The sequence below is a fragment of the Lampetra fluviatilis genome, chromosome 7 (assembly GCF_964198595.1).
Source record: "Lampetra fluviatilis chromosome 7, kcLamFluv1.1, whole genome shotgun sequence".
NCBI classification, from domain to species: Eukaryota; Metazoa; Chordata; class Hyperoartia; order Petromyzontiformes; family Petromyzontidae; genus Lampetra; species Lampetra fluviatilis.
Genome location: NC_136281.1, coordinates 3,818,354 through 3,839,769, shown reverse-complemented (window position 1 = coordinate 3,839,769; position 21,416 = coordinate 3,818,354). Strand labels below are relative to the sequence as shown.

General features: G+C 43.1%; 2 protein-coding genes across 5 annotated transcripts; one reads left to right on the top strand and one right to left on the bottom strand.

The window, feature by feature from the left end:
* Positions 1 to 3,098: 3,098 nt before the first annotated feature.
* EXO1 (exonuclease 1) lies at positions 3,099 to 12,853 on the bottom strand. 4 transcript variants are annotated; one of them, XM_078858195.1, is made up of 14 exons: positions 12,553 to 12,853; positions 11,930 to 12,130; positions 9,169 to 9,288; positions 8,649 to 8,772; positions 8,386 to 8,523; positions 8,062 to 8,274; positions 7,756 to 7,943; positions 7,470 to 7,566; positions 7,107 to 7,368; positions 6,672 to 6,927; positions 5,360 to 5,744; positions 4,206 to 4,463; positions 3,432 to 3,616; positions 3,099 to 3,320 (listed from the first exon to the last, which is right to left on the bottom strand). In XM_078858195.1, exons 2-14 carry the CDS (start codon positions 12,088 to 12,090, stop codon positions 3,248 to 3,250), a joined length of 2,460 nt encoding a protein of 819 aa, XP_078714321.1. In that variant the 5' UTR covers positions 12,091 to 12,130; positions 12,553 to 12,853; the 3' UTR covers positions 3,099 to 3,247. The 4 variants fall into 4 exon arrangements, with proteins under 4 accessions (XP_078714321.1, XP_078714324.1, XP_078714322.1 ...); XM_078858198.1 differs by having other exon boundaries at positions 7,107 to 7,326; XM_078858196.1 differs by having other exon boundaries at positions 11,969 to 12,130.
* A 243-nt stretch (positions 12,854 to 13,096) lies between these two features.
* On the top strand, positions 13,097 to 18,026 carry YIPF4 (Yip1 domain family member 4). Its single transcript, XM_078858194.1, has 6 exons — positions 13,097 to 13,350; positions 14,315 to 14,471; positions 15,507 to 15,678; positions 15,784 to 15,861; positions 15,962 to 16,075; positions 16,444 to 18,026. Exons 1-6 carry the CDS (start codon positions 13,269 to 13,271, stop codon positions 16,579 to 16,581), a joined length of 741 nt encoding a protein of 246 aa, XP_078714320.1. The 5' UTR covers positions 13,097 to 13,268; the 3' UTR covers positions 16,582 to 18,026.
* The last annotated feature ends 3,390 nt before the right edge of the window (positions 18,027 to 21,416 follow it).

Here is a 21,416-nt window from a genome sequence, read left to right as displayed (position 1 = left end):
CCACACACACACACGATGAAGATGGTTACCGAACTCTCATGGCAATAAGGCTGGTGGATAACTAGCATTCCTCAAAAGAAACCCAATATAGCCCTCGTTTAAACAGGCTAGGGGGGGGGGGTACAATCGTTAATGTTGAACGACAGCTCAACAGTAATGAGTAACAAGACAATCTGCGTGCCACTCCCGTGCATTTCTGCCGTCACCCCCCCACCCCCACGTATGTTTATAAAAGCCGAAGGAAAACAGCCACTGCAGTTGAATATTGCACCAACATGTTTTGAAGGATTTAGAAGATAAGGGGGGTGTGCTGAGCCTTCAGGAAGTGGGAAGGGGGTTTGGTGTGGGGGGGGGTCAGCAGTCTGCAGCCCCCTGAAAGCTGAGTCGTCACTCCCGTTGTGTCATCACCTCGGTGATTTCCATGTTCGGTTACCATTCTTCTTTCAACCTCGGGGCAGCTGCATTGCAGGCGCAACAGAATCAACTAAATGATGAAATAAAGAGGCGGACGAGAGTGGGATGGAGTGCTTTTGGGAAGCTGAACTCGATAGTGAAAAGTCACCTACCGGTGTACCTTGAGAATATATTGTATTCAGTGTAATTACCAGAGGTGGGACAAAGTCATTGTTATGCAAGTCCAAGTCGAGTCGCAAGTCATCAAATTCATGACTCGAGTCTGACTCGAGTCCAAGTCACATGACTCGAGTCCACATCTCATAGGTGGGACAAAGTCATTGTTATGCAAGTCCAAGTCGAGTCGCAAGTCATCAAATTCATGACTCGAGTCTGACTCGAGTCCAAGTCACATGACTCGAGTCCACACCTCTGGTAATTACTGCCTGCTATGACATGGATCAGGGTCAGACATGAATGGAAATGGAACAATGTGGAACCTTGCACAAAGCATACTGAATAAACGGTTGCTTGAGGTTACGTGGAACAGAAACAATAAAACATGAATTAAAGAGCATGCGTAGATTGACAATTCATCACAAGTCGGCTTGGGCAGGACACGTCGTGTTTGCACGAGTCTTCATTACATGTTGGTTCTTTCAGTAAAGTCTTTAAATCAGGATTGAACCGCCTCTACGGGGAGAGTTTCCACACAACTATTATATATTTTAACAGACTGCGAGCAGTTTTTTTTGCTGTTGTCCCACCTGATGACGATTGCTTGTGTTGCGATCGAAACGTCGTGATCTATTAGTTTTCTACCTACGTGACTTTACCGAAAGAACCAAAGAGTATGGATTCCGGCAGTCACGAAAGCTTCAAAAATCAAGCCTTCATTATCAACTTTTTTTGTTTCCTGCCAGGTTTGACGGTAGGGGACGATGTTGCCGAGTAATTTGCAGTTACATTTTCAGCATTTGGATATTTGATCAATACCAGTTATCTTCTTTGTTCTTTCGGTAAAGTCACGTAGAAGGGAAATAGACCTGTTCTTCACCTGAGGACGGCTGCTTGCGTTGTGGCCAAAACGTCGTGAGAATTGTATTTTATTATGTTTTATTTTTTTATTATTTCCCTTCTACGTGACTTTACCGAAAGACCCAAGAAGATGAATCCCTGCAGTCACGAAAGCTTTAAATCGAAATTCAATACCAGTTACATTATACTGTTTGTTTTTAGCTATGGAAGAACACCAGAGAACCCAAGAGGTTGGAGAAAATACAAACTCCACACTCAAAGGCACCCGATACCTTCTTGCAGCGAGGCAGGCACACGTGTTTGCCACTGCACCACCCCCCCTGCCCTCCATAAGACCCAACGGTAATGGATGACGGGAGTGGTCGCCAAGGGATGTAACGCTTCCCAAGGGTCGTTCACCGAGATGAACATGCTAAAATATTCCCAGAGATCGATTAATTCTATTTCACCGGTGCTTTGTGAATCTCACCCGTTTCCACGATACACATTCTATACGAAGCCAAACAGTCAAGCCTTCGTAAAACGAGCATATTATTTTATGCACGGTCAATGATTCACTTAACCATTAACAGCTTGATGTACCAGGTAAACCAATAGGCAGTGCAATGTCCAATAGAAATGGCGTACTGCAGTTTTGCAGAGCTTTCAAGTACAATTAGCGGTTGTCATTGTAAGTGCAAATATATTTATATTTTTAACGTCAGGAAAATAGAAAAATTGACAAGCAATGTATCTTCTGAAATGAACCCACTAGTATTTCAGCAGTATATACCGCATACAATGACGAGCATGGAAAAAGGCACCAAAATTCAGTAGTGATCATGCTTGATGATGACCAAACTCCAGTTTCACCTGTTACCATATTCCAAGAGATAATTTCGTTTTATTTCACTGGTACTTTGTGTGTGGATCTCACCTGTTTTCACAAGACACATTCTATATGGAGCCACCACATTGGCAAACCCTCTAGTAAAACGACTTTATTAAGTTTTACGAGCAGTCGAGCATGTCATGTTTTATGCACGGTCAATTATTCACTTAACCATTAAAAGCTTGATGTACCATGTAAACCAATATGCAGTGTAATGTCTAATAGAAATGGCATACTGTACAGTTTTGCAATGCCTTTATGTACAATTATTAGTTGTCACTGGAAGTGTAATAATAAAGTGGGATCTTTATAACGTAATGAAAATAGAAAATATGACAAGCAATTTATCTCCTCAAATAAACCCACACTATCGTGGTTCAGCAGCATATACAGCATATATGATGACGACCCAGGGAAAGGCACCAACATTCTCTGGCTTGCAAACTCAAACAGAGATGTTGCTCTTAGTTCTTTCGGTAAAGTCACGTAGGTAAAAAATGAAATTCAAATTAATAAAAATAAAACAATAAAAATCACGACGTTTCGAAGACGGAAGCTTGTGTTGCCTCCGAAACGTCGTGATATTTATTGTTTTATTTTTATTAATTTGAATTTCATTTTTTACCTACGTGACTTTACCGAAAGAACTAAGAGCATGAATCCTTGCAGTCACGAAAGCTTCAAATCTAGAATCAAACAGAGATGTTGCTCTTAGTTCTTTCGGTAAAGTCACGTAGGTAAAAAATGAAATTCAAATGAATAAAAATAAAACAATAAATATCACGACGTTTCGAAGACGGAAGCTTGTGTTGCCTCCGAAACGTCGTGATATTTATTGTTTTATTTTAATTTTTATTAATTTGAATTTCATTTTTTACCTACGTGACTTTACCGAAAGAACTAAGAGCATGAATCCTTGCAGTCACGAAAGCTTCAAATCTAGAATCAAACAGAGATGTTGCTCTTCACGGGTGACAGGGGAAGCGTACTTCTTGTAGACATCAAGTTCTCGGTTTCCCTACGGATTGGGTAGGAAATCAAACAGATTTATCCTCACGAAAATTCATACTGTCTATTAACTTTTTTAAAGAATACATTTTTTTTTTCAATTCACAAAATTGCAGCCCACCTTTTATATTGGAAATTGCTCCAGAGGTTGCTGAGCGTTGGTTGAGAGCCTTGGCTCAGGTTCTCAGAGTTGTTGTGTTTTACAGGTTTTTTGCGGCTAAGGCCGCTGGCCTTGGCCTGGCCGAACATGCGGGGGCTGTGGCTGCCTCCAGAGAGGACCTTGCCTGCCTTCGACAGCCCCACACCCTGCGCAAAGCACATGTTGTTTTAATGGCGCACTTTGGAATAACTTGAATAGTGTGCGAGATTTTGCAATGCCACGTAAAAATATCAACTGCTAACTAATCAATTATGATGGCAAGTGCAATTACTAAAAATATATAAGTTTGAAATTAAGTCTGAATTTTCCCAAAATTAGATTTCTATGTACCGATCTAAAATATGTAGATATACACAAGACATTTTATTTTAAAAAATTCAACATCTCACATCACTCTTCTTAAACATCACTCTCACTCAATATACTTGTTAAATCTTTTGAACTCTCCTCTGTAAGATATGGAGCCATAGCTTTCACAATATGCAGTCATATGTTGAGAAGATAGTCATGAGAAATTAGTAGAGCATCTATAAAAGGATCACCCTGTATATTTGGCCATCATTATTCAGGTTTACATAAACATGTTAAGATTAACACTTTTTGTTATGCGTATTCTCTGGAAATGAGTGGCATTTGCTCTATTTTGAAACGATAAGAATGCAGCTGCTCAAATTGGTGGCATTGCTGAAGTTAATTACACGATAATCATAGGACTGGAATTATTTGTAAAATTACCTTAAAATGCGGATTGGGTGGACAGCTTGTAAAATCCTGTGCTGGAGAGGTAACAATAATTCCTCTGGCAGGAGATTGGAGGCTGGCACGTGGTAATGATGGTGGGGAGGATGAGAGGGAGGCCTCATGGCCATCCTCAGTCTCATTCAGGTTGCCACCATCATCTCCTGCTGCCCGAGTCTGTAAACATCTTTGACCCATTTGAGCAAATGGATTTAACGTATTTGTGCTTGGTAGGTTCGTTGTTGAAACTGCTTCCTGTTGGGAAATAAAATGTACACCGCAATGTTATTACTGACGCATGCAGGAGACTCTTCAATATTGCGGGGGTTATGTTCTTTGAAAGTTCCGCGAAAGTAAAAACCACGATATTCAATATTTAAGCCTTACCTAAATAATGGGGTAAGGTACATGGCAACCAAAAAGGCACGTCACAATTTAAACAAGTACTGTATGCCCAATAAACGAAAAACTAAATAACTGAAATGAACATGTAAAAACCCTATATAAAAAAATCTGTTTAGACAATAGTATAAATCCTAAATACTGTATTTATTGATGACGATGATCCAAAGCTTGTGTTTGTCCACGAGTGTGGGGCAGTAGTGTAGCGGTTAGCGCATTGCGCTACGAACCCGGCGACCGGAGTTCGATTCCCGCTCACAGCCAACACCAGTGATAATTATCTGAACCGGTCATGGGCCTCCCCTAGGTCGACTCCACCTAAAAAGAGTACCTAGTGTGATCTGTAAACATCACCACTGGGCAGATGAAACGGCGGCCAGGCATGGTGTTGGCCACCCACCCCCTCGTGTGCCGTGCCAGCCTTTATCGGTGCTCGCTATCAGCACTTACCCCAACAGTCTGTTAGGAGGTTATAATAGGGTTCTTTGTCCGCAAGATGCTTGCATGGCAAAGGTTGAGGTGCCACTGACTGCCTCATGTCCCTCGCCCGCCCCACGGTATCAGCCAATGATACAGTAGACTCGCAAAAGGCCCAAATGCACCCCCGCGCGAGATAAATTGGTATACAAAGAGGTTGACCGAAATAGGCCGAAACCGTGGACGTAAACCCGCGATATTCAAGGTTCTCCTGTGTAAAATAATGCATTATCACCTCATTTATTAACAAGGAAAATAAGTATAATTCAAACCTGTGGTTGCCTTCTAAAACGGCTAAGTTTGTCGATGGCAGAGTTGCTCTCTTGTGCATGTCTTGTCGTGCTCCCGGACCAACTGAAGGCAGTTGCAGTCACCTGCCGTGGCTGTGCACTGGATATTTTACTTTCTGTCATTGTGACATTCTCTGGAAAATTTGAAAGTGGTGACCCTTCATCTTGTGCTGAGGATGTCAGACAGTGTGTCTCCTTTAAGGGTGATGACACTTCTCCTGATTGGTTTGAACTGCCAGTTAGTTCTTGATCAACTGTTGCCTCCGATTGTCCTTGATCTTTACTAGACTTGACCTCGGTTTGACTTGGCGATAATGATTTTACCAAGTTTGGTGATTGTGCTTCTTCTTTTGATGGGTAGAAAAACCTAAAAAAAATATTAGACGAAATAACAGCTCACATTTTATTCCTGACAAAAGCCACGAGTGTGAGGCAGAGTACCTCCAAGACGGACGTACTCTGCAAACCCACCGGCTACTTTCAGAGATTTGTTCATGAAGCCATCCAGATATATAAACACAGACACAACTTCAACCGAGAGGATGGGTACAAACTGAGCAATCATTGGAAGGATGTTATTAACCAGGTAAAGTCTTAACTGACTGATGTTTCCATCCTACCTGCCTATGTCAGCTGTTATTTCGACTCTCTGTGTCTCTCTCTATGCCTCTCTCATGCTCACATGTCCGTTGCATTGCACTCTCTTGCCTTTGGATTGCACTCTCATGCTCGCATGTCTTTTGAATTGCACTCTCATACTCACAGGCCCTTTGGATTACACCCGTTGGGTTGCTCTCCTTTTCTTCAGTTACATGCTAATTTATAAAATTAACATAGCCACTTCCGTGCCCTCTAATTTCTCACATTAACATCATGCTAATCTCTCACATTAACATAGCCACTTCCGTGCCCTCTAATTTCTCACATTAACATCATGCTAATCTCTCACATTAACATAGCCACTTCCGTGCCCTCGTCTAGGCCGCTTTACTTCTTTTCTACAGTTACATGCTAATTTCTCACGTTAACATCACTAGCCCCGACCACTTATTTATGACCCTTAGGCTACACCCATTTCAAACCTTTTAAAACAGTCTGCCTCAGCAGCAGACCATGCTTTCCCACCTGATGACGGACGCTTGTGTTGCGCCCGAAACGTCGTTATTTATTTCATTTTATTTTATACCTACGTGACTTTACCGAAAGAACCAAAGAGTATGGATTCCTGCAGTCACGAAAGCTTCAAATCAAGATTAAAAGCTGTTAAATATGTTTAAATGTTGCTGAGAATCACCTGCTTCTTGTGCCAGGTGTGAACACAATTTCTTGCTGTTGATCCTTCTTGTTCAACAAGCGGGTGAACCTGCTCTTGTGATTGGAAACGTTGGAGCTGTGCTTCACTTGTTGCTGCTGAGAACATGATTGTTCACCCCCAACTCCACCCTCACTCAAGGGAAGGCTGTCTGTTACATCTGAGCTTTTGCACATTTTTTTGTTTCCGGAAAAGGAATACTGTTCAAGTAGGTCCATTTCCAACACCTTTGACTCGTCTGCGTGAAAACATTCAAAGCAGCAAAAAGATCAACATGCACAATAATGTACCGTTCACAAAAAAAACGTTGTAAACTTTTACAGGCATACAATAGATTTAATTAACGAGATAAAATATATTTCCAATGTATGAACAGACTCATAAAAATCGACAAAATGTTTTCTAAGTGCAACACACCTTGCCTCTGCCTCTTGGAAGCCGCATCTGTCTTGCGTGACTTCATGAAAGACGCAACAATGACTCTCTCCTTCCCTTTCATGCAGCCACTCCTTTCTGGAAGTATCTGGTTCTTTGCTTTGACTGGGGAAGGACCATTGCCTGCAGAAACACCATCCTTGCCAGCAGGGCGGTATCTTTTGTCCCAAATGCTCAGCATGTGTGCATTACTGTCCACACGCTGTGAATTACGATACCAGCTGTGACTCTTCACAGCAACAGGCTAATGCCAAAACCAGAGAAAAGCACACGTTAACACAAATTATATTTCGACAAAAGTCCTCTGTTTGATAGGCAAACTGTTGAAATGTGCATGTGCATTACCTTGCTTGTGTCTGGATTGAAGTTATCTATTTTCATCATGTTGTTGATATCGATGTTACCCAGCGCAATCTGTAGGGCCTGAGAACTGTCGATCCATCTGTTTAATAGTATAATGTAAGGTCAAAGTACAAATATCATTTTCTTAGGTGTTGGAATGTCACTCACTTTTTTTCTGAATAAAACTTGATCAGTATTAATCTAGCACATAACCGAATAATGCTGGGCGCGATATCAGGCTTTGTTAATGTGGGCCTGTTTTCTTGTGAACAATGCTTTGAAAGGATACGCCCCTGCGTAGGACAGCTGGCTGGAGTCAAGATCCTCGGGATATGGGTTGAGGGGACACAGCTGCCGGGATATCGGGTCAAAAACGAGCTGGTAGCGGAAGGTGTTGTCAGCACGTACAAACCCCTCGATGTACTCCTCCGGCACAGTCACATTCATCTTAAGGTAATGGCCCATTTTTCGGATTACCTATTTTAAAGGAACACGCACACGCATGGGTACAGGAAAATTATTAATCTAATCATTAAAGTAATGTGTTGTCACAACAGAAAAAAAAAAATCTAAATGGCTTGGCTGTGGACAGTACCTTCACTATATTGGGGTCATTGGACAACTTGAGGACCTTGCTGGCTTTCACCAGGCCAATGCCTGGAATGGAGGGCAGGTAGTCACATCCAGAGAGGATGCACATGTGGCGGAACTTCTCTTCTGTGAAGTAGTTGCCCAGGTGTGTAACACGGCCAAGTCGAGACCGAGAAATTTCAACTCCATTTCCTGACTGATCCATCTTGAGAATTACCTGGAAATCAAAACACGTTCGATTTGACCTCAGAAATAAATGTAGTTTTCAAAATTAAAGTCTTGATTGACATAAAACAACATAGGCTCTGTTGTTAAAAAAAACCTGCACCTTGTCGCATCCAAATGCAAGCAAATCTGAGTCTTCTGTGATGACTGCTTGAACGATCCCAGACCGGTTCAAGTAGGCAAGCTGTGCATCGGCCTCGTACGGAGCGACGATGCAGTCCACACCCCGGGCACGTGCTGCCTGCAGGGGTCAAGCACTTCACTTGTATACAACCTTCAAGGTATACAACTTGGAAAATACTTGAGCACTCATTATATAGTACACATTGAGTGGAGCTTGGTTTGAAGATGTCCTGCGTGTGGTACCTTGATGACCTCTAGAGCCATCTGTGGGGTGACGTTGATGCAGCGTGTGAAGCAGGCACGCGCCTCTGACACTTTTCCTTCCCGCAGTAGCTGCTTGCCTTTCTGTAGATTCAGCTGTCGCCTCCTACACTCGCACACAATGGTGGCAATAGATTTAAATTTCATGTCTCGACATATTGCTGTTTCATTTGAGCATCTGCACTATTCAGAATCAGAATCTTAATTTAGACTGGAGGAATCCAATGAGCATAAAGCTCTTTACACGGATGTCCAGTACAGAAATAAGTCAGCCTACCAATGTATTCCATTCACCAATTGGAAGTAACCTGGAAGGCAGTACGGAACAGGTGTATGTGCAAAGTATAATCAGATAATATCGGAGATGCAGAGTATTTGTCAATATACTGTATTGTGCTTGAATAAAGCTCACACTTTGTCACTTAACACTTGGCTATCAAGTCCTGGCAGATGCTACCATGGCTTGATGGCAGATGCTGCCTTTTTATTCTTTGACACTCACTCTCTCCTCGATTTCTCCACTTCTTTCTTGGAGGGCAGCATGCAACCGTCAAACACCAGGATTGGTTTCACATCACAGCCCAGCAGCATCTCAATGAACTTGACGCAGTAGAACACATACCTGAACACAACGTGCATAACAATGTTACTCATTTTTTCTCTCTTCTAGTGGATGTTTTTTCTTTGACATTTACTTTACAATAACTGTAGTAATACTTGACACGTTTATTAATAAACTAGATTCAAAATTTTCGGTAAAGTCACGTAGAAATAAATAAAACATAGTAAACTTGGAAATATAATGCAATTCAACACAACACAGAGAGTCGGCCAACAAAACAGTCAACACCCTACCTGGTTGATTACATTCTTCCAAAGATTGCTACATTTCAGAAAGAGCCAAAACATAGACACGGAGACACACAGACAGACGCAAGCAGAGAGAGACTCACACAGAGACAAACAGAGAGAAACACAAACATAGGCACACAGAAAGACGTCTCTGTGTTGAGACCTTAAATAGAGAGAGGGGGGGCAGAGGGGGTTTGTGTGGAATTCCTGCCCATAGGGGACGGACGAACTGGACACTGGACTTCTGAACAAACAAGCACGGAGCGTTGCGTGGAATTACTGCCCATAGCGCCCGGAGGAGAGAATGGACGGTAGAAAGCAAATTTAGCAAAATTATTTAGTGAAATTATTAATAACCTGGGGGAAAGCTGTGGCACAATTGTTAGAGCACTTCACTATGAATCTGGTGACCCGTGTTCAATTCCCAGCCATGGCTGACATTAGTGGTGAGTGATAACTCAACTGATCCTGACTCTCTTCCCCCCTTCACCAACCTATATTAGCCAGCATGATTATGGTCATTCAAACCCAACGACCAAAAGGTGTGGAGAGTTCTTCATCCAGCAGTGGATTGACAAAAGGCTGTAAGTTGTTGTGTTGGGAGAATATATCAATACTCCATCATTCCTTACAATAAAAGTTAACAATCCATTCTAGTTTAGCTAAGAGGGTCTGTTTAGCAAGAGATGCATCTACGACAAAGTGATTACCTAACTTTGATTTGATTGAGCCAGTATACAGTGGCAGAGAAATGTATACCACGTTTGGATGGGCCTGCAAGTATGACTGCCAGGCTATAAAAATCCAAGAGGCCATAGGGTAGGGGTCAGCAACCTACGGCTCCGGAGTCACGTACGGCTCTTCAAGGACTGCTTCGTGACATTATACACATGCATTGTGGTTCTTGAATTTTTTTAACCGAATACGTAAAAAATGGCTCTTGTTATTTTGATTACGGACCCCTGCCATAGGGGGTTCATAAAGAGATATGAGATTCGACGATGCATTCAATTTCCTCCACACTACTCATCAGTTGTGTCATGTGGTTTGCATGGGCCCTGATGCAATTCATTAAATGGGACTTCCTGTCCAAATTCCCCTCTTTGTAGCGCAGTGCCTGGGTCCCTCTTACTCGTGGGACCTCGTGCAGCTTCACTGCCTCTGCAATCTCCAAAGCAAGCCCATTGCCCTGCTGCTCACTATAGAGTAATGGAGTTTGTAATCGACTTTAACAAGTGGCCATGTAGAAATTGGGGCGGGGGTTACCAACATAGCGATTTCGTCACTATATCTAGTGACTTTTTTGGGTTTCCCTAGCAATAACACATTGTTCATAGTATTATGGAAAGATCTAGCAACACCACATTATGCAGAATTAAAAGTATATAGAGGATCCTGTATCATTTTACTATGTTTAATAATTGTCAAATTGTCTCGTGACCTATTTGATGACTTTAGAATATAGAGTGACATGCCGAGACTTCAATAAGGTTTGTGACTTCTGCTTTAAGGCATTTGAACACTGGAAACAAGTATAATAGTGTTTAGTTTGTTGTCATTCCCCCGCACTTCTGATGAGCACTGTTGTCTATGTACGGTGCGAAAGAAGTTCAACGTACATAATTTGGGATTTGTAACACACGGTTTTGACTCGTCAAGAGAACGCGAGAACAATCCAAGGATGGCCCGAACCCACAAATAAGATCTAGATTTGAAGTTTTCGTGACTGCAGGTATCCATACTCTTTGGTTCTTTCGGTAAAGTCACGTAGGTATATAATAAAATAAATCACGACGTTTCGGGCGCAACACAAGCGTCTTCATCCGGCAGCACCCCCCCCCCTCTCCTCCTTGCCCCTCCCCCTCTCGTACCTATAACACATTCCTGCGGAGGGAGCTGGTAGGAACGTTGGGTTGCTCGGTCAATGGCCAGGGTCAACGGCGGCGTGTATTCCGCAAATATGCCCGACTGTGAGGGCGGGCACAAGCCGGCGTGAGTAAGTTAAACGTTGAGTTTTATAAGGGCACCACGGGGTGACCAGCCCCTCTCCACCCAGCCCCACCCTTCCCACCCTCCCCACCCAGCCCCTCTCCACCCTCCCCAGCCCATCCCTGCACGACGGATGGACACAATAATCCCCTGTGGGCTGGTGTAACCAGGAGGTTCCTACCAGTATAACCTCGTATTACGGGAGTCCTTCTACCCACTTCAGCAATTGTTTCTTGCTGTGGTTGTCCCACCTGATGACGGACGCTTGTGTTGCGCCCGAAACGTCGTGATTTAATTCATTTGAGACCTACGTGACTTTACCGAAAGAACCAAAGAGCACAAACAGGATGGCTGCCAGAACGGGCGACCAAACAATTCCCCAAGATTTGTGGTCCTATAGGTGGGATGTTTGTCAGCAGTACTGGTTAGTGTTCTCGCCCTTGGCCAGGCGGTCCGCACACGCGAAGGCCCCCTTGTGTAGCCAGCAGTAGGTGTCCACGGCCACGGTCTGTCCGCGGTAGCGGCTCACGTTCATGGGCTCCGACGCCTCCTTCAGGAACTGCAGAAGCCCCGAGATCCCCATGGGGGACGGCGATGAGGGGGCGGGTACACAAATTGGGGGGCTGGGGAGAAAGGAGATGGAGTTAGGGCCGGGAGGAGGGGAGGGGGGAATCTCATGACAGAACAGGGGGACAATATGTCATGTAGGGGACTATCAGAGATTCGTTTTTTCGGTAAAGCCACGTAGGTAAAGAGATAACGACGTTTCGGGCGCAACACAAGCGTCCTTCTTCAGGTGGGGACAACTTAGCGAAAGCACACCGCTTAAGCCCATCAGCGAGGAGACAAAGATAGGTGAGGGTAGGGGACAGTGGAGATAGAATGGAGACAGCCGAGACAGAAAACAATCGCGGGAGACAACGAAATTCATTCGCCGACGGTGCGCATCTGGACAACCGTTGTTGTGTATGCGGCAGTAAACAACGACGGTTCGAAATGACGAGAGCGCGGTACTGTACTGCAGTCGAGAGCCAGGCGTGTGTACCGAGCAGAGAGGTTGAACGGTGGCGATGAAAGTTGATGAAAAACAACGAGAGGTTGATGAATGGGCCTCGGCGCTGACGGGGAAGTCCCAAAAGTAGTTCGCGAGCGGAGATCGGCGCGCTATTGACTCGTGCCCTTGATTACAAACGCCGATAAAAAAATAATTAATCTCACAGGCTCCGACGAGGCTCCGACGAGGAGCCTGTGGGTGATTGTTGTTATGTTTATACGGGAATATTAGTTGCGATCCGTCGTCTTTCTTGTATCCGTGTGTGGCTCTTGAGCAGTGACGCCGGGCTGAGATTACTGCGCGGTGACGTTCGCGCGCCAAATTTCCCGCGCGCCGCTCTCTGATTGGTGCAGCGGCGGCGGTGGCCACGCCTCCTCCTCCTCATTAACATAACGACGACAAACCCAACGCTGAAAACAATACACCGACGTATTAAATTAATAGTTGTGATAATAAGACAACGCCAGTGTTAGGGTTAGATTTTATTAATTTAATTTTTGTAAATTTAAAATAATAACTCGCCCCCGGTAGCGACGTGGAGATTTCCCGTGGGGCACCGCGCGGGCAACGATGGCGGCGCGGCCTAGCGAAGGCGCGCGATAGGCGAGGCCTCGGTCTGCTGACAGCAGCGTTAGTCATCACAAGAGCTAAAACAACAAGAACAACGATTATTATCATCATCACTACAGCCACTACTACTCGCTGAGATGAATCCTCCGAACGTGCCACAGGAGCGGTTCGCGCCCGGGAACGGCGACTTCACGTTCGTGGCGTCGCCAGGGAACGAGGGTGAGCGCAGAGTTGACACGGCGAGGAGGGTTCAATGCGGAAAGTGATTTAGCGCCTCCTAAGTCATCGACTCGAGGCAACTGTTACACTCAAAGGTGGTCTGTGCGATCCGCCACTGTGACTTGGGTGTATCGGCGTCATCTCACAGGTTTTTCGCGCCGACCAGCGTGGTGAAGTATGGTCAATCACAACCCCCCGTGACCTGAACGGAGTCAGGAAACCAGAATCCAGCAGTTTCCTTGTCCATCGTCTTCATGTCCCCTCGCCCTTATAATCTGTCTTCCTGGACTGGGCACTCCGCAGTTGTATCCCCCCTCTCTCCCTGTCTGCACATCTTTCTGTTCATCTCTTGCTGTCTCACCTCTGTGCTCATCTGTCACCGTGTCTCTCTTGCCTTCAAGACTCCCCGCACTGTCATGCCTATGCTTGTCCCCGTATCATCACATGCAATATCTACACTATGTAAGCAGAACTCTGTTCTGTTTCCACAAAAACATAAAATGTTTAGCTGCTGGATTTCCAACCCAATAATATCCAGCAACTATTGTTTAACCAAGAAAACTCTGGACCGGTTGTGTCCGACAGGGGAGGCTCATCGGAGTTCAGGGTAAACATTCTGCTGCGTTACCAGTTCTTGGCAATAGCATTCCATCAAAACTATTGGGCTTATTCAACGTAAGAAGCAATACAGTATCCCAACTCATGCGTTGTTGTGGACCAAAATGGGTAAAAGTGTATGTGAACAGATTTTCTTTCTGTCTCCACTCAAGTGTTGGTTTTCCTCGCATTAGAACTCTCTCGGTTTAATCGTATTACCCGCATCGCCATCGCTGCCTTTGGGACTCCAAATCTCACTGCCTTGTCTCTTCACCTGCCTGGCTTTTTTCTCAGCCTGCTTGTTGACCTATCCAACTGCTTTGCTATTTACTTTATTTCGCTAAGAGAAAGACATTGTTACTTCCAGATCTGAGTGGTAATATAGCAGCGGAGGACGTGAAGGTGCAGTTTGGTGAGGACGTGAAGACTGACTCCACCGCTACGACCTTCCTGCGCAAGAAGGGCTATGGCTGGCTCCTGGAGGTGGAGGAGGGTGATGAACCAGAAGACAGCAAGCCGCTTCTGTAAGCCTCAGTCATGGGTGTGTGTGATCAAAAGCCAGGACCGTGCTATCGTGATTTTCCACAATTGAAGAAAGTAACCCAATGAAGGCAATGTTTGTGAAAAGTGTTTATACAGTATAACTGTCTTCAAATAACCCCTCCAAGAGTGTTTGGGGGCAGTAGCATGACCCAGCGGTAGCACGTTTGCAACTTGTTGCAGGGATTTGCTGTTTGAACGCAGCAGGCCGCTCTGGTTATTAGTGTGGGTATATTAACCATAATTGACACCAGCCATTGTGCTGGTGTCAATTCTAAAATCATCTGCAAATTACTCCGTTGGTATTACTCGCAGCAATCATTGTCCCATACTGGCAGATTTTAGCCTAAGAGAGGTTTTTTGGGTTAGATCGCGTAAATATAAATGTTGTTAAACCCGCCACCACCTGACAGTCAATTTGTAAGGTTTGTCACATATACAAAATATGATAATTAGTTATTAGTTCAGCACACCGGTGTGTTGGAGAGTAAACCCACAACATTTACAATTCGAGTACCAACGTTTCACCAGTGATTACAACCACCAGTCTGATCAGAGGAGAGCCAAAATTGTGGAGAAATCCTGTTTTAAAGATGGATAGATGTGATGTCATCACTTGTAAGCCAATCGGGTGCAAAGACCAGAGGAGGGAGGTTAATGTTCTCATATAAATTACAATGGATATCTATTATTGGTGGATTATTCACAGTTAATCAACATACATAATGTAAAGCACATGTATGTACATTATGCCGTTTTTGGGTAAAAAAATCACAATACCTGTTCTTAGCTGCTCACAGTAATCACCATCGACGTATGGTGATCTTGTATAGGCATGCAGTGTATTACTTGATAATATGATTCCATGCAGCACTAAACCTTTAACTATCAGAACGGTTAAAATCATTCTTATTTCTCTCTATTTCAATGGATTTTCTAATTAGTCTTTGCCAGTAGTAACTAGTTTTGCACTTCATTCATTTGAATGACTCTGTTATGATATCTGTTGTGCTGCACAGGGAGGAGCTTGACATCGACCTGAAGGATATCTATTACAAACTACGATGTGTCCTTATGCCATTGCCAGCACTTGGCTTTAATCGCCAGGTCGTGCGAGACAATCCTGACTTCTGGGGGCCACTGGCTGTGGTTCTCTTCTTTGCCATGGTTTCTCTCTATGGCCAATTCAGGGTAAGTTTCTAAAGTCTTCCTTTAGTTTTATCCACTTAATTAGTGAATATTATTTTTTTACTGAAATTACAATATTAACGTGACGTGTTTTTATTTTCCCTGCAGGTAGTTTCATGGATTATAACAATATGGATCTTTGGTTCCTTAACCATCTTCCTGTTGGCCAGAGTTTTGGGTGGAGAGGTCAGAACATAATACACTTGTTTTTTTATATTATATTTTAATTATGTTGCATTTGTGTCTTTAAGGTATATCAAAAGAAATAATCATTTTCTGTGTGCAGGTGTCCTATGGGCAGGTTTTGGGAGTGATTGGGTACTCTCTCCTGCCACTCGTAGTAATCGTGCCTATGCTGCTGGTGGTGACCTCTTTTGACTTTCTATCTGTTCTTGTCAAGGTAAGAAATTCATAATACAGGTTTTTTGGGTTAGATCGCGTAAATATAAATGTGTCGTTAAACCCGCCACCACCCGACAGCCAATTAGTAAGGTTTGTCACGTAAACAGAACATGCCAATTCGTTACTAGTACAGCACACCGGTGTGTTGGAGAGCAAAGCCACAACATTTACAATCTGTACGACGTTTCGCCAGTAATTACAACTAGTATCATCAGGCGGGAGCCAGATTTGTGGACAAATCCTCCTGTTACGTTCCTTAAATAGAGGGATACATTTAGAAATGTTAAATATATTTTCCAAAATGCTTCTTTTTTTCACAACATGATTATTAAATCGTGTTTTAAGTGTTTGTTTTTGTACTTTCAGCTGTTTGGTGTTTTCTGGTCAGCATACAGTGCTGCTTCACTTCTTGTTGGAGACGAGTTCAAGGCGAAGAAGCCTCTCCTCATCTACCCCATATTTCTACTGTACATTTACTTCCTGTCCCTCTACAGTGGGGCCTGAAATGTGTATATTTCACAACAGATGTTAAAAAAAAATTTAAATCATGTATGCCCTTGTTATCATGTATGTCTTTGTTACATGTATGCCCTTGTTACATTTAATTCAGTAAATAAATAAGGTTTTATGGCAAAGTTTGACAGATGCTGCAAATAATTCTACCTCGGTTTTTGCAAAATCCTCGCTTATGGTTTTGATCCTGATAGGTTAACATAAATCTTTGACCAAAGGAATCTGGAAACCCAAGGTGGAATTTATCGCAGCCCCAAAACTCATACAATCCGGGGTATAGACAGTTATTAATAGCAGTAACACTTGTATATAAAAAGTACGTTTAAGTACTTTTTATATACGTTTAAAGGGGGATAATTGAAACTAATGCAGACTAACTTTCTCTAAGAATATGGGGACAATCATTTTCTCTTGTAGTCCCAGAAAAACTGAATGGAAAATCTGTACTCATTGGGATTTACTCATCCAATACTCTATGCAGATATCATTCAGAATGTTTCGTTCGCCAGGATGTGTTACCATCATAAATGAATGACATTCTCCCACCCTATACAGATATGTGTAAAGAAGATATATTTTCTAGTGCTCTACTCTTAATAGTTCATGGTGTAATCATTGTGGTGCTTTGGTTTTTGTTTGTTTAGAAGTGCTTCAAAATTGTTGCATGGGTAAAGCACATTGCAGGTACAATATACAAAGGTATACAAATAAAAATTGCTGTCACTTATTTAATTTATGGGATTATTTTGGTAAATGTGTTCACATTAATTGCAAATGTTTATGTTGTAGCAGCTTTTTAAACAAACACGTTTTATTAGTAAATAGGTTAATATCTTGGTTCACTGGGATATTTTCAAAAATTCAGTCATTTGAAATATACACCAACATAACTAATCTGTTGAGTTATAGCTAAGGGCTGAAGAAGAATAGTGCAATACTGAAAGTACAATATTGAAAGTACAATATTAAATTAGCAGGCAAATTATACATTTTATTTTTCAATCGAATATTCTTTCACTTGTTTCTTTACTGTAACATTGGTATCAATACTATAATTGCATTTTGTGCATCTGAGTCGGTTTTGCTTAACCCTAAAATATTGGTATGTACAATGTGATTAGTCTAAAAGATGAGAGTAATGTTTAGTCAAAAGTACAGAATATTACTTTCGCCTTTTATTATATGCATACAATATACTGTACTTTGCAAATGTTAAATGATCATTTTTATTTCCATTGAATGGGACTCGGCAGGTTAAGAACCCATGAATTGTTTACATATGTATACAGCGAGATGCATTTTGTATATGATCCGTAATGTTTATAGTTGTTTTGGGTTTGTATACATATACATGTTTGTATACATATGAAGAATTCCTCCTTCTGATTCCTTATTTCATTTTGGTGTATTAAAACTAATAAAGGAATGGGAAATAAACTCCAAATTACGTGTCGTACATTACCATGTTTTACGAAATAGTGAAACATGCATGAGTACAACAAGCCAAGTTACAGTAATCTTTGTCAAAGTAACACACTCAATTAGTTAAACACCGTTTTATAATCTCGTCTTCCACATAGTTCAGAATCAGAATATTTATACTGAAGGAATTTGATGAGCTATCAAGATATTTTTCACATATGTCCAATAAGGGCTGTTAAGAACGTTACAACGGTACAAAAACATGATAGTGCAAAGTACAAGAAAGGTAAACAAATCTTCCAAACATACAAATAAAGCGATACCATCCCCATCCTACCTCGGCAAAGCCCACTGAGGTATTAACTTTTTTTCCATAAGTGACCTGGCCACATGATAGCTCACCAAAGTTGCCCATCATTTGGACATTTCTAGCACTAAAATAATCTAAATGACCTTAATGCATGTTTCTAAACGTGGAGGGAAAACACCGGAGGTTGTGTATCATTACCACAATAGTGTTTACATTTGTGCATCTTGTACCAAAGCCGTTCTCGCTTCCACTGCACTTGACAAAGGCTTTTTTTTCCAGCTGTGGAATATACTTATGCATCTATGTTCATCACACACCTGAGTGGTTAATCCTATACACGTGTTTAAAGAGCCCTGCAAATATGCTTATGCTTCCAATACGACGCTACATTTGGGGAGCAAAAATGTAGGAGCATAGACATACAGTGCAATATATTTTTAAGTCCTTTATATTAAGTTCACTTGCTTGCGTGCTTACGACCGTGCAAATCTTTCGGTCGTTTTTTTAACCCACTTCCCGTGATCCAATCGGGCTGACATTTGCACACAGACTCGTTGTGCGTGACAATGTATTTTCGTGAAAATTTTTTTCCAAAATGTTCCACTTTTTAGGATTTTTTTTTTATATTTAATTACCAATTGCTTAATGGTGGCATGCAATCATCTGACCCATAGGTGGCAGCCATCTCAAGCCAGAGGACGAGAGGACTCTAGCCGCCACGCATATAAAGGATTTATAGTGAAAAACTTTGTTTTTACGGGTTAATTTTTTGTGCACTGCCTTTTGCTGCCAACTTTGTAGCTCTGCAGCCTATAACATGTTGGGTGCCTAGTGGTCACACATCCAAGCCCTATTCAGTTTCACGCCTGCTTAGCTTACAAGTTTTGATGAGATTGATTGCATTCCGATAAAACAGGAAACTTAGGCAACTACTAACCTCTCGGCCAAAAACTGAGGTTTGTTTCAGGGTGGTTCAAGTAATTATTGGACTTCGCTCAGAGGAAAAAAAAAGTTTTAATTGGAAGATCATGGCAGCTCTATCTCTCAACATAGTACAGTATCTATTGATGGTACAACACGTCCCCCACTGATGTACAAGTGCCTGAATGCCTACAGTAGGGGTGGCAGACCTTTAACAGACCAAGAGCCACAAAGAACCCAGGAGTTCTGCAAAGAGCTTATTTATATATCTTAAATTCATTATTTTTTGCTACTGTGATGGCATGTTCTGCGTTATGCCCATTCAATAGAGCCACGTGTGGTGGATTAAAGAGCCGCATGCGGCTCAGGAGACGTCAATTGACCACCACTGGCCAACACCATCGAAAGAAATGTCCCCACTTGAACCATTTGTGGACACATTTGAACTCGACTGGAATTGTTGGCCACACAAGTGCATCTTCGAAAGAGCAACACACATCGCTGCGAGCCAAGTCTGGATAATAACGGACGTCCACCAATCCCTGTTCATTCGTGGATTGTTGTCAGTTTGAGCTCCTGTGGTCCATGGTACATCGGGGCCAATTGAAAACTCTTCATGGACCACATTCGATCTCCACAAATGAGCTGGGTTAAGGCAGAGCTGGAGATCTTCAAGGGAAATGTCGAGGTAACGGATGTTGGGTATTTTTCGCCCCACGAGTACAGAAAAAGGTTGTGCTGACTTTTTTTGTCGCAACAGATTTTTTTTTTTGGATTTGCTTTATTCTTGGATATAAATTCAGTACAGTATAAACTTAACCGACCTATACGGCACATATGCGTCATATGTGCCGCGGATTAGAGGATCCGCGTCATGGCTCCCCTTTATGTAAACGCGGATCATTGTATTTCTGCTGCGAAAGCATTTGCCAGCCCAGCTGTATCTTATTAAGCGTGCCTGACTGCTGAAGACACACTGAATGTCGAAACCGATCCAGAGTTTGCCTTTCTTGAACCAATGTTGCCGAAATGATGCACTCCCCGAAGGCCGTGTGACTGATGTGTCCATAGTATAGTTTTTCTTGCGTTAGATCGTGTAAATATATCGTTAAACCCGCCACAGCCAATTAGTAAGGTTTGTCACGTAAACAGAACATGCCAATTCGTTACATTTGTAAATGTTGTGGATTTGCTCTCCAACACACCGGTGTGCTGTACTAGTAACGATTTGGCCACGTTCTGTTTACGTGACAAACCTTACTAACTGGCTGTCGGTTGGTGGCGGGTTTAACGACACATTTTTACGCGATATAACCTCTCCCAAAAAACCTCTTATTATGGATGATAGTGCTCGCGAAAGCCTCCTACGTATTAAACCGACTGATGCGCGTTCACTTGAACCGCGTCCGGGAGTGTGTGCCGCTTCCGTACACATCGATGGGGCACATCAACCCCGGTGCCCAGCAAGCTCGCTGTTGTGATTGCGTGGCGCAGGAGACCCCGGCGCGGCTCGGCTCCGGCTGTGGAGTGCGTCAAGGCGTGCCGGGCGGATTGGTTTGTCCTGCACGTGAAAGGGGGAAGCTGTCAACATTGGCTCTGTGGCTACTTGACGTTAGGCCGACGTACACTCGCATAACACATCGGAAATACGTATCCATGATTTAATTGCTTAGTTTTTTTTCTGTATCTGGTGCCGGTGTGTGAGAGTCACGCGTGAAAAAAAAGCATTCGCTAAATTAAAAAAAACTGATGCGATGTTGACACAAAATACGCGCACGTCACGTGGTGACAAGCTACGTGAAGTGGGGCGCATGATCGATCTACTTTATCGATCGATGTTGTTTGTTGACGCATTCCGCCTCAAGCTGTTTTACAAGAAAAGCTGTACCCCTTGAACTCGCGGGTTAATGAATAATAAAGCAAGTTAATTCAAGAGTCGCGACATTTCCTCCCACCCCTGCCAGCGCCGGTCACCACGCGTCCACAACGCGTGCTTGTCACGCCGCTCCGCATGTGGCGTGCGATGTGACAGGCGCGGCCATCTTACTAAGGGAGGGGGGGGGCGGTTGCGAAACTCCTGACAGCGCCGTGACACAGCACGCCTCGGAGCGCTGCAGAATAAATTATGTTAATGTTGAAGATAAGCCAATCGACGTGAAGGAGCGGCCGAATG

Excerpts from the sequence above, each read along its gene's own strand:
- EXO1 (XM_078858195.1), bottom strand. The coding sequence starts at position 12,090 with ATGGGGATCTCGGGGCTTCTGCAGTTCCTGAAGGAGGCGTCGGAGCCC. Across the intron at positions 7,944-8,061 it reads ATGACCCCAATATAGTGAAG|GTAATCCGAAAAATGGGCCA; the intron begins GTACTGTCCACA and ends CCTTTAAAATAG. Across the intron at positions 7,369-7,469 it reads TCAATCCAGACACAAGCAAG|CCTGTTGCTGTGAAGAGTCA; the intron begins GTAATGCACATG and ends TTTTGGCATTAG.
- YIPF4 (XM_078858194.1), top strand. The coding sequence starts at position 13,269 with ATGAATCCTCCGAACGTGCCACAGGAGCGGTTCGCGCCCGGGAACGGC. Across the intron at positions 15,679-15,783 it reads CTCTCTATGGCCAATTCAGG|GTAGTTTCATGGATTATAAC; the intron begins GTAAGTTTCTAA and ends TTTTCCCTGCAG. Across the intron at positions 15,862-15,961 it reads CCAGAGTTTTGGGTGGAGAG|GTGTCCTATGGGCAGGTTTT; the intron begins GTCAGAACATAA and ends TTCTGTGTGCAG.